This window comes from Carassius auratus, chromosome 3, assembly GCF_003368295.1.
Source record: "Carassius auratus strain Wakin chromosome 3, ASM336829v1, whole genome shotgun sequence".
Taxonomy (NCBI): domain Eukaryota; kingdom Metazoa; phylum Chordata; class Actinopteri; order Cypriniformes; family Cyprinidae; genus Carassius; species Carassius auratus.
Genome location: NC_039245.1, coordinates 10,775,100 through 10,791,003, shown reverse-complemented (window position 1 = coordinate 10,791,003; position 15,904 = coordinate 10,775,100). Strand labels below are relative to the sequence as shown.

Below are 15,904 nucleotides of genomic sequence, written 5' to 3'. Positions count from 1 at the left end.
GGGGTGTAAATAATGATACATTAAAAATAACATGCACTTTCCAAAAATCCCAGGGGGTTTTCTTGAACCGGTGGTGTGTGATTTCTTCCAATCTCTTGATCAGTGTAGCCCATCAGTAAAGCTCCCAGCATGCTTTGAGGATTTAGGTCACCTTCTCTGGAGTCAACAGCTCTATCTGTGCAGGACTATTTCTATGGGTGCAAAATCCCATATCCTTTCGTTATACCGTATGCTTCTAGGTTCATTTACATTTTTAAAGAGATTTGATCTCAAACTACGAGTATCAACAATTTCACAGCATGGAATAAAAATAGAATATTTCCCTCCGCGCAGGCTTGTCGTTTTTCCCACAGACCGAAAGCAAAACTTAAGCAAACAAAGCATTAAAAAACCCAAAATGCTAGGAAATATAAAAACAAAAAAAAGAAGGGCAGCAGATTTCCAATACTTGTCCCAATCTTATGTTGAGCTGACAGTCGGCAGCTAAAGGAAGCACACGTCTCCGTTTATTTGGCTGCTAGGGCAACCGTAGACTAACCCTCGACCCCCGGACGGCTCTCGAGTTAGCCAAACATGTCACGTCTGACAGGAATAATGGGTGGGGAATAGAAACCAAGGAGATGTAGCTTAAACCCTACATCCTAAATACTTTGGGATTTCTGTTCATCATCTGGGTTTTAATAAGTGCTTTTGAACTCATAAGTTCGTAAAACTAGGATTCCCATGATGCACATCACAGGGATTCGGTTGTCTCCTCGTTGGCAGGGAACGCAGTTGAAAAATCGCCATTGTTGAAAGGTTATTGAGCTATTTGGTAGTTTCGTTATTTTCCTTGAATGTCAGGACAAGCAGAATGTCAAAATCATTTACTGATGAAAGACTGACAGGACTAAAAGCCTCCTAGGGTTGCATGCTGGACGGAAAGATAACTCCTAATGTGCATAGTGAAGAATAACACCGAATCACTGGTTGATAACCAAAAAACAAAACAATGCCAATTATATCTGATGGCTTTGTCCATATAGAAAGGCTCTATGCTCTTCTAAAGCATACAAATCTATGTGTACTGTAATCAGTTTGTGATGGGGCGTGAAGTCATAGTCCTCAAAGTAGTATTAGTACATTTTCAAACGGTCAGTGTTGTATAACTGTCTTGAGGTGGTAAAATTCAGAAATTAAGTCATAATTAATTTTAATAGCAGTGATCTTATTTCTTGTGTTCTTCAGTGCAGTGGTTTTGCTTTAAACTATTACTATTTTAGAACAATAAAATAAAACACCAAAGAAAGAGTCTTTATTTTTCATTTTTTATTTAACACACAAGTATGAGTGTGTGTTTGTCTTTAGGTTATGTGTACGTTGACGCATCTTGAATATTTGGCTATGTTTTCAGACATGTTAAATCGAGTGTTTGGGTCAAAAGGGTTTTTCCAAATTTACATTTGTAAAAGTTTCCCACATAGATTTAAAAGGAATATGTTGTCACAACTATTTGTTGTTAACCCATTTACCGAATCGGTGTATTTCCTGGGAAAGTTCAGAAACAATCACTGAGGTTCGATGAAGGGTTATCAGAGAAACCAAAAATGCACTAAACCATAATTAACTTGACAGCGCAGGTTTCGGTATATTGTCTTGGCTTTCGTTTTGTCCTGTCTTCTTTTGGTCCCGTTGAGTAACTTGTTGCGACAAGCTCTCGTCTGGTAAAGTAAAAATTGGCGTAAAGGCTCTCTGAAGTATTGTGTATAAGGGCTGCTATGAGCTGGTTTTTGGCTCTGTGGGCAGTTGATAAATGTTCTCCAGATCAACACTGATTGTTTGGGTTTGGTTGGACTCATTCTGGTGAGAACATCCACGCAGTCATTGGTATTCAGTCTTCTCGTTTCTTTCATCCTGCCCCCTTTTCTGCCCTTTCTCTCTCTACTCCTCTACCTCTTCGATTGGTTTTCCATCCAAACAAGGACTGTTGCCCGGGGATTCTGTCCCGTTGGCAGGCTGACAGAGCGTTCAGACTTTGCTTGGACATTTTTTGACAGCCTGGCTCCTTTTGATGTCCAGTTCTGGAGGTGTTTCTGTTCCCAGAGTTTAAGCGAATCGTTTGTTTTGTCTAACGCCATGCCAGAACATTCAGACAAACCAGCTGAGTTTTATGTAGGACTTGATGAAATGCATACGGTGGTGAGGGAACAAGAGAACTGCGTGGGATCGCTCGAAGTTCTTGAACTTCTTTTGTTAGGTTTGCTGAAGGTATTAAGAGTTCAGGTGTTTTCACCCTGTTTAAAAGAACCCTACAGAACTAGGCATATGTTAAGGAGTGAAAACAAACCCAGTTCTCTTTGCACTCTTAGTCCTTCCTGTTCTTCTTATTTTGTTTCTTCCTACTTCTTAATCTACTTCCTCTTCCTCACCGCTGCCTTCTTTGTTTTCAATCTACTTTGACATCTTGCTCTTCTTTATTATCATCTTCCTCCTCCTCTTTGTGGTCTTCTTTCTATTGACGTCCTCTTCATTTGTCTTTTTCCTCTTGCTCTTCTTCATTTTCATCTACTTCCTCCTCTTTAATCATCGTGATTTTCTTTTTAATCTTCCTCTTTTTCTTTCTTCTTCCTCATTGTCATCTACTTCCTCTACCTCTTCATCTACCTCGACCTCCTCTGTTATTCTTTCACTTCTTTGTCGTCTTCCTCTTCCACAACATCTTCCTCAACTTCCTTTTCCTCATGTCATTTTGACCTACTTTTGTCATCTTCTTGCCCTTCTTCCTCTTCTTTGTCTGCCATCTTCCTATTTTTCCCCCCTCATCTTTGTTGTTTCTCTTTATCTTCGTGTCTTTTCCTGTTCTTCCCTTTTTTCTCCTATTTGCTATTTTCATCTACTTCCTCTTTGTTGTCATCTTGTGCTGCTTTGTCGTTTTTCTCTACTCTTCCTCTTCTTTTTTCCTCTTCTTCTTCCTCTGGTATGTATTTTTCATCCTACTGAAGAGTTACTTGTCTTCATAATCATCTTCAGTGCTTTCGTCTTCCTTGTTATCCTCTTTGTCGTCTTCTGGCATCATTTTTACCGTCTACATTGTTTTTTAATGAAGTCCTCATTGCTCTATTTAAAACAGTTCTTCTCCTCTGAGCCGCTGTGTGTAATCATGCTTCATAATACATGTTTTACACAAACACCATGGGCTTCCGAGACCGGTATGGTCTGAGTTTGAGACATGATAGAAAATGTAGAAATCTGACTTGAAGTGACGTCTCTTGTTATTTCTTCAGGTATATCGGGAAGTCGGACTCCATCACCATCAGCGTGTGGAACCACAAGAAGATCCATAAGAAACAGGGAGCGGGATTCCTGGGATGCGTACGACTCCTCTCCAACTCCATTAACCGACTCAAGGACACAGGCTGTGAGTGTGGGTGTATATTTGTGCGTGATTGGCTCAGAAACTGTCTGTTAGTGTGTATAATTAGCTCAGAAAACACAGGTCTAACTTGTGTGTAAAACTGGCTCTGGCACATTTTAAATGTACTTCTGTGTGTGTGTGTGTGTGTGTGTGTGTGTAAATGGCTCAGAGAGGCTGTATGTACTGTAATGGCTGTGTGTGTCGAATAGACAACTTTTAAGTAAAACACAACAACAGTCTTTTTAAACGTAATAATATAGACCTATCTATCTTTGGTTGAAGACCACTGTCTGTCTCAGGTTAAAGACGTGCTGTTATTTGTGCATCACTTTCCTGTCAGCTACACAAGAACCAGTGGTGAACTAAGTCCGTATGTTTAGGGTCCTGAGGGCCCCCAGTCACAGTCTGTCTGGCTGCGTTCCAGCCCCACACTTTATTTTATTTTTTTAAGGGGATTTTAAAAGCAGGCTTTCCCTAGAAACCCTCCAGCGTGACCACTGTCCTGGATAAGCACAGGAAACCCACAGCCGCTCCCACAGCTGGAAGTGATTCAGTTCACCATTTCCTGTTGCACCCCGTCTGTCTCTCTGCCATCATTCTTTCTCTGTCTTTTTTCATTCTCTCTCTTTCTCCGTCTCCCATTCAGTCTGTCAGTAACAATCAAGGTCTTAAATTGGAAATTATTATTTAATGGAAATGATTTTGGTCTCTGTCACTGTTAGCTTTTTTATCATTAATATTAATTCACAAAAATATCAGATTTTGCTCTTCCTCTTCATTTTTCTTGCACATGTCATCTACCTATTTTTCTTAATCTTCTTCTTGTTAAATGTGTTTATATATTTCTATATGTATTAAAATAATAATAATAGAGGGTTTCCCATACACACAAATAGATTTTCCAAAAGGCTTTGACTTTGTTGAATAAACATGAGCACTGCACGTTTCACAGTCAAAATGCGCCATGGGTGTTTTATATAAATGTATATTTTTTGAAGAGAACCCATTGTCTTCTGAAATGTTTTGATGTCATTTTCATTTCATATTTCCTATAATGCCTGATAAAGCAGCGTTTAGGAGCGCAGCGCTGCATTGTTTACAGCCATAGCCAGGGAAAACGCTATTTCTGCCTCTTCTAAAGCGCCTCCTGCTGGCAGAGAGTGCATTTGCATATTCAATAAATGTATATTTCTATAAGTTTCGATGATGTCTATATCTGTTTCAGCTAATGTTCTTAATTTTTCTGATATACAAAAAAAAGCAGATAGCAATGTCTGTTTAGTCCAGTTTTAATTGTTATTTGTTGCTTTAATTACTAGGGCTGGACCATAATATCAGATTATTTGAATATTCGTTCGGTGGGTTGGGATTCTGTTTGAAATTGAGGTTCAAATATTATTATTATTTTCCCATGAACACCTGGCGTCCCCTTTGAAACAGTTCTCATTCGTGCTTGAATATGAACTGCCAATGAGTGAAAGTCATGAATGTCATGATTCAGTTTATCTGGAAGAGCAGTGATGCAGAAGACCAAAAATGCAGAAGACCTCATCTGTGTGGGAGCACTTTACATTGAGTGAGGACAAGACAACGGCAGTGTGCCAGATATGTGATTTGAAACTGGCCTACCACAAGTTCTGCAAGTAGTACGTCTGTAGTATAATGTTGATGTAAAAAATAAAATAAAATTAGCTGCTTTTATCTGCCACGTTAATCAGTAATTTTACAGTAGCTTTACAAAAATATAGTCTATCAATATATCATTTATCGGTATTGCCCAATATTGATTTATTTTTAATTATAAAAAAATTATAAAACTGCACAATGTCAATATTTGTCAGTAGTAAAACAATTTTATTAGTATATTATAGTATTTTAAAATAATAGTGAAATAATAGTAAATGTATTTAGAAATCATCTACACCGGTCTTTGACCATATGAAGGGGTTTAAAATATGAATCGAGTGTCCAGCCCTGTTTAGTCTGGCTGTGCATCCTGATCTGACTGTGTGTGTGTGTGTGTGTGTGTGTGTGTGAGACAGAGAGAGAGAGAGAGAGAGAGAGAGTGAGTGAGAACAGATAGTGGCCTCTCTAATGTCTGCAGGCTACTTGTTATTCCTGTCTCCCTCTTTCCGGCAATGACAGAGAGCCCCAGCGTGTTTCTGGAAGCGTCTCACTCCTATCAGCACATCTACAGTCTGAGAGGAATAAAGCAGTCTCTGTGTATACACACACACACACACACAGTGCACTGCAGTGTATGTGACCTAACACATGAAATATGGAGCATTTTAGGCCGTTTTTCTAAGTGTCCGATGGTTCGCAGAGTGAGGAGGTCAGAGGTTATGACACAAACGCCACGCAGGCACTTTGGTATCTCAAGTGAACTTTTTTATCTCAACCATTTTTTTGTTCATTTACAGATCAGCGTTTGGACCTGAACAAGTTGGGGCCCAATGACAGCGATACCGTGAGGGGACAGATAGTAGGTGAGTCACAAGCTTTGCGGGTTTTGAGTAATTCGCTCTCTTTGCCACATCTGCCTTTTATCCCATGAGTCACACCAGCTTCAAAGCTTGTCATTAATGATGGTTAAACCCACACATTTACCTTTGACGCCTTAAAAATGTTGCTCGGTTGGGACCAAAGGAGGAAAAAGGCACTCATTCTGTATGATTTATATGTTGCGTTTAGCTATTCCATTGCAAATTTCTTTCATGCTCTTAGAGCCGCATTGTTCCTTCATCAAGAAAGAGTTTTGGTGGTGATGCTTTTGCACCCCGGGTTTCATGTCCCGTAGCCACACCACAGTTTTTGCAAGCAGCCTTTCATCAGAAGATGAATGCTTTCTCATGGTTAAGAGTTTCAGACAACCCTCTTATTTGTTTGCATGTCTTCATGTCACATCAAGATTGGCGTCACGTGTTTTGTTGAGTCACATGAATGTAAGCAAGCACGTAGTTATTAACCTCAACCCTAAGGCAAGCTTTACTATTACTATAGCTTATACTAAACACTTTGAACAAACCCCTAACCCTAAATGTATCTCATTGCACACCTTTTGTATTAGGGGTGGAACGGTTCTCTGGAAAAAATCTAACCGTATCGTTCTGGATCTGTGCCTTGACTTAAATTGACAGTACATTCTTAATGTTAATCAAACAACAAAAGACAAGGACACTCACTGCTCTTGATTGAATAGCTTTTGTAACTTTAATAAGGATTCATCTATAACGTCTGTTTACAGTCAAATATGCAATGTTATTTTACATTTGATTACTTTATTCAATTTCTGTACCTAAAAACTGTTAGACCTACTTAACCTGAAAAGCACTGTTTATTTTATTTGTATCTTTGCTCTGTTGTATTTATTTGTGCTGTTGCTCGTAATTAGATTATTTGTTCTCATTTTCTTAATTTTTATTTGACAATATAGTGTAGTGGACGACCGATATTGTTTTTTTGACAGCTGATGCCGATATCTTAGAGAGCAGGGTGGCCGATGGCCGACATAAAGCTGATATATATATTTTTTTATTATTTTAATTATAACTTCTATTCTATTCTATTCTAATTTGAAAATGACCTATATTAAAAATAAAAGGTGTAAAATAAACATACTTTAGAGGACGACTTCCTGATTCTATAATTCTATTACAGTATTTTTCACAAACAAATATTTTAAAATATATAAACAAAAAGAAAGTAAACACTGTAACCAGCAGGGCAAGTTTGTGTGCATTGGGAATCAGATTTTTTCAGCTTAAGCCAAGGTAACACCCATTTTGCATGCAGCACTCAGTAAAAATGACATCAATATGACAGTGCACAAATGAACGCCAAGGCCGATATATCGGCCAATGTTTATTATTATTAAAAAAATCTGTATTTAACAATATGGGTTAATTGTTTTTTTTCTTTCTCTCTCTCTCTATATATATATCCCTTTGTAAAACATTTGAATAACACACACACACACATGCATACTATCGATGCAAAATATCTGTGCAATGCATGTCACTCATCTTGACATTTCTGTCACATAGTCTCTGTCATTCCATGACACTAAAACCTTGCACAGATGGGACCCCTCTAACAGCCTGTGTTTTTGCATTTGTCAACAGTGAGTCTTCAGTCCAGGGACAGGATCGGCACCGGAGGGCCAGTGGTGGACTGCAGTCGTCTGTTTGACAATGACCTGCCTGATGGGTACATGAAACAAATCTTTAAAAGCAGCTATAAATGAGTGCTTAAATATAAAACAGTGTTTAATCTTTAGCAGATACTGAACGGTAGCAGCCAACGTTCTTATCCAACCCCTGTGTTTGTTCCTGCGCGATGTGCATGTGTCTGTCTGTTCGTCTGTATGAATGTCTCTTTGTGTTCTTTCTGCAGCTGGGAGGAGAGGAGAACTGCATCTGGCCGGATCCAGTATCTGAATCATATCACACGCAGCACCCAATGGGAAAGACCTACAAGGTGGGATCAGGTTTCCTTTGTTGTAGTCCCAGTCCACTTTTTATTTGATTTTATTTCTATTTTATTTTATTTATTTGTATTTATTTATTTATTTTACTTTTGTTTTATTTTACTTATTTGGTTTATTTGTTTTTTTTTTCTCCGTTTTTTTTTATTCCTTTTTACTTTTATTTGTTTGTTTATTTAAATTTTACTTATTCAGTTCAGTTTTATTTTATTATTTTGTTGTTTTTATTTATTGTAATTTTATTTATTATTTTATTTTTGTTATTTGCTTTATTGTATTTTTTCTTTTTTAGCTTTGTTAGATATCTAAATGGCTTTCAAGATGAAGATCTTGAAAAAATTTGGTCTGGGCTGTGTTTCCCAAACGTTTTGGTCTCTACGACCTACTTACGATACATTTGGAAAACTCATCCCATGACAGCAAGGACAGCGTCTACAACACCAATGAATAAACCTAAAAAAAAATAGAAGACGTGTGAAAACTTTTTTTTTCGTTCAGTTTATTTATTTTTGCATAAAATGCTAGCAATAAAATAAGCCCCCATTTTATTCCAAATACTGAGCAAAAAGTGCCCATAGTTTAAGAAGCACCCATAAACTCTTGTTTCTACTCTTACAGTCTCTATATTTCTAGTCTTTCCTACGTTACCGTATACCTGTGGGGATTTGGTTCAATTTAGCCATAAGTACGTTAATGAGGTTGTGTGTCGACACTGGCTGACTAGTCCTAGTGTGCAGCACGCATTACAATTCACAGCCAAGGAAGCTGTTTAAAACATCATTGTCATACTGACGTTGTTTCCAAAGGCCGTTTTGAACCTCTGATGTGTTGAAACCGTGTGGAACTGAGGGAATATTGAAAGCGCGTACAGGCTGTGTTTATGAGCTACATGATTCAGCACTTTGTCCTCGCTCGGTGAGCTTCACAGCTGAGCTGCTGAGATGTTTTCACTTCACAATAACAGCACTCACGGTCAACCTGGGCAGCCGGAGTCGGACAGAAATTCACTCCCTTGTTTGGAGAGGTCTTTGACTTTGTCACATTAAAAGTCACTCATCTTCTCGCGGCTTTGCTTGCCAGTGTTTGTCTACATGGACTGCAGTGCGCTGACACAGTTACATTATTCATTTAGTATCCAAAGCACCTGTACATTTTGTACAACTGAGATTTGAACCTCACACCAAAAGGTCACACTATTGTGTGTGCTTGGGCTTGCACAGCTCATACTTTTTTGTGCTGTTTTAATATGAATCTGTAACTAAACTGTTACATGATCCTTCTAAAACAACAGTATAAACCAGCCTAAGATGGTTTTCAGAATTTTTTGTTTTTTTTTGTTAGAGATGCAAATGGTTTGCAGACTGAAATAAAAAGATGCCATTTTGGCTTTCCTAAGTTACTGTCCAGGTCATTGACTTCAAGGTGGTTCTGTTGGATAGAAGGGACAAGGTTAAGATGACTTGCTGGTCCTAGTTTTAAATGTTGGCTGGTTTTTGAGGAATTTGGGATTTTTTTTTTCTTTCAGATAGTCAAGCTGGTAGACTAGCTAAACACTTGCTTAGCCAGACTGAAAGACAATTTTAAACCAAGATCGGCAAACCAACTTATATATTTTATCTATTTACGTTTTTTAAATATACTTTTGTATTCTTTTCTAGTTTTGTTAGAGATGTGAATGGTTTGCAGACTGAAATAAAGTCTTGTAGGATTAATGGATTTTGGCTTGCCTAAATTACTGTCCAGGTCAATGGTTTTGACATGGTTTTGTTGGATAGGACTGGCTTGCTGGTCTTAAGGCCCGTTCACGCCATGCTTGGTGCTTATACCATGCTTGGTGCTTACGCCATGCTTGCGATAACGATAAAGATATAGTTCTAAAAATCGTTCTCAATATTAAAGAATAGCAGAGTCCACACTACAACTATATATCGTTGGAATCACTTTTAGAATGTTTTTTTTTCTGATGAACGATAAAAACATTGACAGCCAATCAGAACCAATCCTGCTCGGGAAGTTAAAGCGGCAGATGCACGTGCACTTAGAATAAACAGACGATATCGTTCGCTGGTGTGGATACTAATATCGTTATCTTTATAGTTATTGTTACCGGTGTGAACGGGTCTTTAGTCTGATCTGTGGGTGTGTTTTAAAGGATTTTTTTTTTTTTTTTTTTAGTTTGTCTAGCTAATCACTAACTAAGCAAGTCTGGGAGAACATTATAAACCAGTTAAGACAAGCAGACCAACCTAGGTTGGTCTAATTTATTATTATTAATATATATTTTTTTTTTGCCAGCAAAGTCCATACAATTTGGAAATGGCCATGTACATATAGACTTGATTTCAATTTGTAATAAAAAAAAAAAAAAAACCTCTCAACTAAATTTTCTCATGTAAATTTTACTTGCATGTTTAGCGCACACTTTTATTCAAGGGAATTATTTATTTATCAAAATTTGCATTCAATACCTTGCTTGGGAACCCAACCCATGACGCTAATGTTGCTAGCGCCAAACATTTTAACCGTTTTAGGGGCCGTTCACATGTCACACCTAAAAACGTGTTGAAAATGCTAGGTGTGCCGATTTCTGATTTATTTTTTTTCAAGCGTTCTTGGCTTGCGCTCCGGAGGCGTCTTCTGGTCCCAAGCAACCATGAAGGGAAGTTTCAGCAAAGGATAAATGGATTTGCAGCACTAAAAACACTTGGAGTAGCTCTGCTACTAAATGTATTTAAAAACGTCTCTCCCTGTACAGCTATGATTAGCTGTTTCTGCATCTTAGCTGAGCTTTCAATGCTGTTATAGGAAAGGATAAAGCTGATTGGTTGGTTCACGTCAAATAACCGTGGTGTGCTTGTGCCATTGTGAAAAGTTGAAATGTTTTTCTCGATGCGGTGTGGATGCGTCTGGAAAAAATGAACATGTTGCAATCGCGTCACTTCCATTATGAGTGCGCCTGCCACACGTCTACATTTAAAATAACAATCTCGAGTGCCCAAAAGACACAACATGTGAACGGCCCCGTGATGTAATCTGTTTTCCCTGGTGTTCTCATTTACTCTTTCACACACAGGCCTGCATCCGAGTACTCGAGCCCCGGCCGGCCACTCAGCTGCATTGTGGATGAGAACACACCCATCATGACGCCCAACGGGGCAGCAGGCGTACCTGTGGATGACCCCCGGGTGCAGGAGCGAAGGGTTCGCTCTCAGAGACACAGAAACTACATGAGCAGAACTCACCTACACACACCGCCGGACCTGCCCGAGGGATACGGTTCGTTCAAACACACACACACACACGCATCAGTTCTTCCATTAGTACTGGCCAGCCTGCAAAGGTCAAAAATACACCCCGCAACATACACTCTGAGTTTTGTGCGCGCCCACACACACACACACACACATGCACTTGCGCTGGAAATTTGTGCTGCAGCAGGAGTAATTAAAATGTCCCTTGAGCTGTAGACAAGAAACTCATCTGAAATATCTCTGATGTGCCGTCAGCGCCAGCTGCAGGGTCAGACTGGTGACCTGGAAATCCTGCTATGTCTGTGTGCATGTGTGTGTGTCTGTGGGGAGATTATAGAAGGGCAGAGGTTATAGAAACAGGTTAAATAGAGCTCTGTGTGCTCTCCTCTGCTCAAGTTTCTGAATGTGGGTCTGTAGACATGGGATGCAGGTCAAGACCATGTGTGGAAGAGGGACTGTGAGACGGGTCAATGTACGTCGTAATTAAATTCACTATCAATAATAAACATACAAATATTTCCCTGCTATATAGCCTACATCTTGTTGATCTGGTTTATGAGCGGCTAAATAGTTTCATCTGCTTTACATACTCAAGTACATGTGATGGTAGTGTTTTCACTGTCTACAGTTTAGTGAATTTCATCTCCAGAGCTGCTCTGTGAGTTCACAAACACTTCACCAATTTATTTGATCCGAAAATACACACAGAAACTCAAAGGTATTCAGGACAAACCAGCGGTTTGGTTTAACTTGAAGTCATTGACAAAAGTGCATCACTGTTGCATAGCAGAAAGAACTATTTAATGTAATAATAATACATGCAATGTTTAACTAAATCGCATTATTAATAATTATGATGTAATTTTTTTGTATTAAGGAAAAGCATGCAACCTAAAAAAAAAAAATTAATTGTTAACATTCTATGATTTCCTTTAATTAGACAACATCTTTATCCATTATTTCCTCTTAATGTGGATTAATTTGTGTGATGTGTTCATAGTTTACAGTGATAGAATGAAAGTATTACTACTGTACACGCACACATACACACATAAGCTTATAAACAATGACTGAATTCATGCCTCTGGTCAGTTTGTCACATTGTGAATGACCGATGGTGCCCTCTGGTGTTTGTTCACAGAGCAAAGGACCACGCAGCAGGGTCAGGTCTATTTCCTGCACACACAGACGGGCGTCAGCACATGGCACGACCCCAGAGTGCCCAGGTACCTCCTTTACCTCTGTGGATTTGACCTGTTTATTACTGCTTGTGCCTTGTCTTAACCATTTGCATAATTTTTTGTGATAAAATCAAAATATTAATGTGTAATATATAGCTTTTTTTTTTTACCAATGAGATATTGTGTGCAAAAAAAAAAAAAAATGATGCTGTTAATTGCTTTGGAAATATGCGGAGACCGTTTAGCCGCTATTTGTGGAGGGAAAGCTGCTTGTCATTTATCTGAGAGCAGAACATGATTGGAAAAATGAGGGCGGGCGACGGGTTATTTTTCTAGTCTGTTGAGAGTTGACTTTGAGCATTTTTGCAGTGCTGCACATTTTCTGCTCTATTAGTTTGATGATGTTTGGCAGAAGCCTGAAAGAAACATCCCTGGAGTCTGTTTTGTCTCGTTTTTTTTTTTTCTCGTCATTTTGATCTTTGTTTTGTCTGTTTTCTCACTTTGTTCTTGTTGTTTTTGTCTTCACCTCCACATGTTTACTTGAATTTCAGTCAAAGGAGCATGTTAAAATATAGTTATACTATATCTATTTTATAAGTACTAGGAATTTTCATTTCCACCAATATCATTTCCACTAGCAAATCAGGATTATCATGATTTAAATCAGTTGGATATTAATATATATTATTATTAATAATATTATTAATACATTTAATGTGTCCTGCATGTGTAGAAAAGAGCAATAAATAATCATTTTAATTAAATAATAAAAAATATATATATATGTTTAAAAATCAACTCCGTAGCATGAAACTTACCATTCTGATCATGAATCATCCAGCTAAAGAATATGCCAGTTAATATTATAAATAAAGTATCATAGTCATTTATCATCTCAACAAGGAGAAAACTTCTATTATGTGGGCAAAAGCTCATAAACAGCTAATAAAAATCTGAACAATATTAGTATTTTGATCATTTTAATTTTATGATTACAATAATCATAATACCGTATAACCACATGACTAAAATGAAACTGTAGTAATTGTTTTCCGCAGGGATCTCAGTAATGTGAACTGTGAGGAGCTGGGCCCGTTGCCTCCAGGCTGGGAGATCAGAAACACAGCCACCGGACGCGTGTACTTTGTGGACCACAACAATCGAACCACACAATTCACAGACCCGCGTCTCTCCGCTAACCTGCACCTCGTCCTAAAGTGAGTCAGTCGCAGCATCCTAAGAAAGAACCAGCCGCCATGTAACCTAGAGAAAACAGACATGAGATGGCCCTGAAGTTGAGTTGTGTTGAAGTCTGATCTCGTGGTGTTTCACCTTTATCCCAACAGTCCCAGTCCCAATGGCTCGCGTGGTGCTGTTGAGGCTCAGAGCAGGTAAGGAATGAATCGCAGTCAGAGAATTTGATTCATAATATATCTGCATGTGCATGTATGCGTGTGTGTGTGTGTGTGTGTGTGTGTGTGTCGTGTGAGCCAGAGGAATGCTTTAATGGGGAGAGATCGAGTTTCCCTTTTCCTGTCCTGACAGATCAAAGGACGTGTCCCACATTCCGTCGTCCCACTTCATGTTGTTCTTGCAGTAACCAGAATATTCGGTGGGGTACTGTACAGCATGCATGGATGAAATCTCGGGGAATATCGGTTCGTGTAGAAGCTCGCAAACGAATGGTTGCACCTGCATAGTATTTTATCTCAATATGAAGCATCTTTCTTTACAGATCAATATGACTTTTTCAGTGACCATTGGCAATATTTAAACTACATTTTGCAGTATTTAATTGAAATCCAAACCTCTGTTAATCGACCAAGCAGGTGTAATTATCGCCCGAAAAGTTTGAAATAGAGAAAACAAATAAAGGTAAGGTACTTTGAAAGTATTACCTTGTTTCTCTTTTTCTAAGATCAAGTTTAAGATGACTTTAGGAGAAGTCTAAATGAATTCTCTATTAAATGAAGCCAATGAAGCCCATTTTCTTTTATTTGGTGGTTAACGTTTTTCAAATGTTAATATTATAAAAAAAAAAAAATAAATAAAAACACTTGGGGGGAAAAAATATTTTTTTGTAAAAAATTACAATTAAATAATGTAAACATGCCTTTTTTTGTAGGTAGAAACCATCTTCAGTACTATGGAGCTGATCTTAAAATGACAAATAATGATCTACTGCTAGTTTCCATTAGCTTTTTGAGAATAGTAAAAGGGATATTTAGTTATTTTGTTATCCCAAATAAATATTTGTTAAGAAGTGTTGCCACTGAAGAGCTTATAGCATTACAATTATGATCATGTTTATGTTTCATGAAATTATATACAGCAGTCCAGCAAGAAACAATGGTTTTAGTTGACATTTTTCACAAAATGTTTATGTGTGAAACGAGATTGTCTTAACTTTCAGAGCAAGTGTGAAATGTACTGTAGCTTTATGCCAGCACATGCATAATTATTTCCAAAATGATTTACCTGAAACTTAATGAGCTATGAATGTAATGCAGGTAATAGAGCAACAAAACAATATGCAATATACCACATGAAAGAAATCACAGTTTGTTCATAACCTAGATTTTGATTTTATATGGCATCGCCGTGTTTTCCACAAAGAGATGCCAGACTTCGGTCAGAGCAGATCAATTGCATTGAGACGTCATCCGTCAAGCAAACGAAGTGTCAAAGTGAATCAGTCTAAACGTTTCTGGCGCTGCCGTAGTTCCAGATTTGGAAAAGGCTTTGGACAGATTATGTGGATATCTGTCGAAACATCTGCCTTATATCAGCGCAGAAAATCTCACCTCACTGTCATCAGTCAAAAATCCTCTTTCGTGTGCTTTCCTCTCAGCCTTGATGGGTTTATGATCTCACGATCAGTGGGTAATGTTAAGTGCGTGATGAGAGCTTCGGCTGGGTGGGTGATGGTCATGCATGTGTGCGTGGCTGTGCGTGTGTGCATGCTTGAGTTGCTGTTGTCTTCTCATGGATCCACCCCTTTGATCCACATCCAGCATTTCATAGGGTCACTAATGGGTTACAGTCAAAAAAAGTGATTGTGGTTTTGAACAAGATTTCTCCTTATCTATAATTGTCATTGTATCCATGAATCATGAAGTTAGGATAATGCACTTTTTAATGCACAAAGCAGCAGTAAGAAGCACCCATCTAGACTGTCTGTGTTTACATTGATTCAGATTCAAACCAGATCTTAGACCAGTTATTAAGTCCTTTAAATACAGCATGAAAAGTGCAGGCAAGAAGTGAGTTTCTGCGTGTCAAGGAAAACCAACAGGAGGAAGGGAATATTTGAGGAATGCGGGTCACGTGCAGACAGAAAACGAGTGTGAGGAGCCGTGTCACATGGATGAATGAGAGTCTGAGAGTGTGTTTTGGTATTAAAGAATGTGTCTCATGTGACCACATAGTTTGGGATTCTGTAATTTAATGCAGTGACATTTAAACAAGTTCAGAAATCTCTAGTGTTTTGGGCTGATTGTGTATTCAGCATTATATCAGTTCAGGACCATGTCGGAGCTTGTGAAGTGAGCTCATGTCATTTCTTGTATTTGGTCGCTCTTTGCATGCATGT

General features: G+C 38.3%; 1 protein-coding gene across 2 annotated transcripts in view; it reads left to right on the top strand.

The window, feature by feature from the left end:
• LOC113047713 (E3 ubiquitin-protein ligase SMURF2) overlaps window positions 1-15,904 on the top strand; it is a 55,098-nt gene that overhangs the window by 26,503 nt on the left and 12,691 nt on the right. Inside the window, exons 4-11 of one of the 2 annotated variants that reach the window (XM_026209017.1) lie at window positions 3,264-3,397; window positions 5,818-5,883; window positions 7,519-7,603; window positions 7,790-7,873; window positions 10,954-11,156; window positions 12,273-12,357; window positions 13,371-13,529; window positions 13,659-13,703. In XM_026209017.1, coding sequence (XP_026064802.1) covers window positions 3,264-3,397; window positions 5,818-5,883; window positions 7,519-7,603; window positions 7,790-7,873; window positions 10,954-11,156; window positions 12,273-12,357; window positions 13,371-13,529; window positions 13,659-13,703 — 861 coding nt within the window. Of the gene's footprint in view, window positions 1-3,263; window positions 3,404-5,817; window positions 5,884-7,518; window positions 7,604-7,789; window positions 7,874-10,953; window positions 11,157-12,272; window positions 12,358-13,370; window positions 13,530-13,658; window positions 13,704-15,904 lie in introns of both variants that reach the window. The other variant, XM_026209015.1, reaches the window with a different exon arrangement.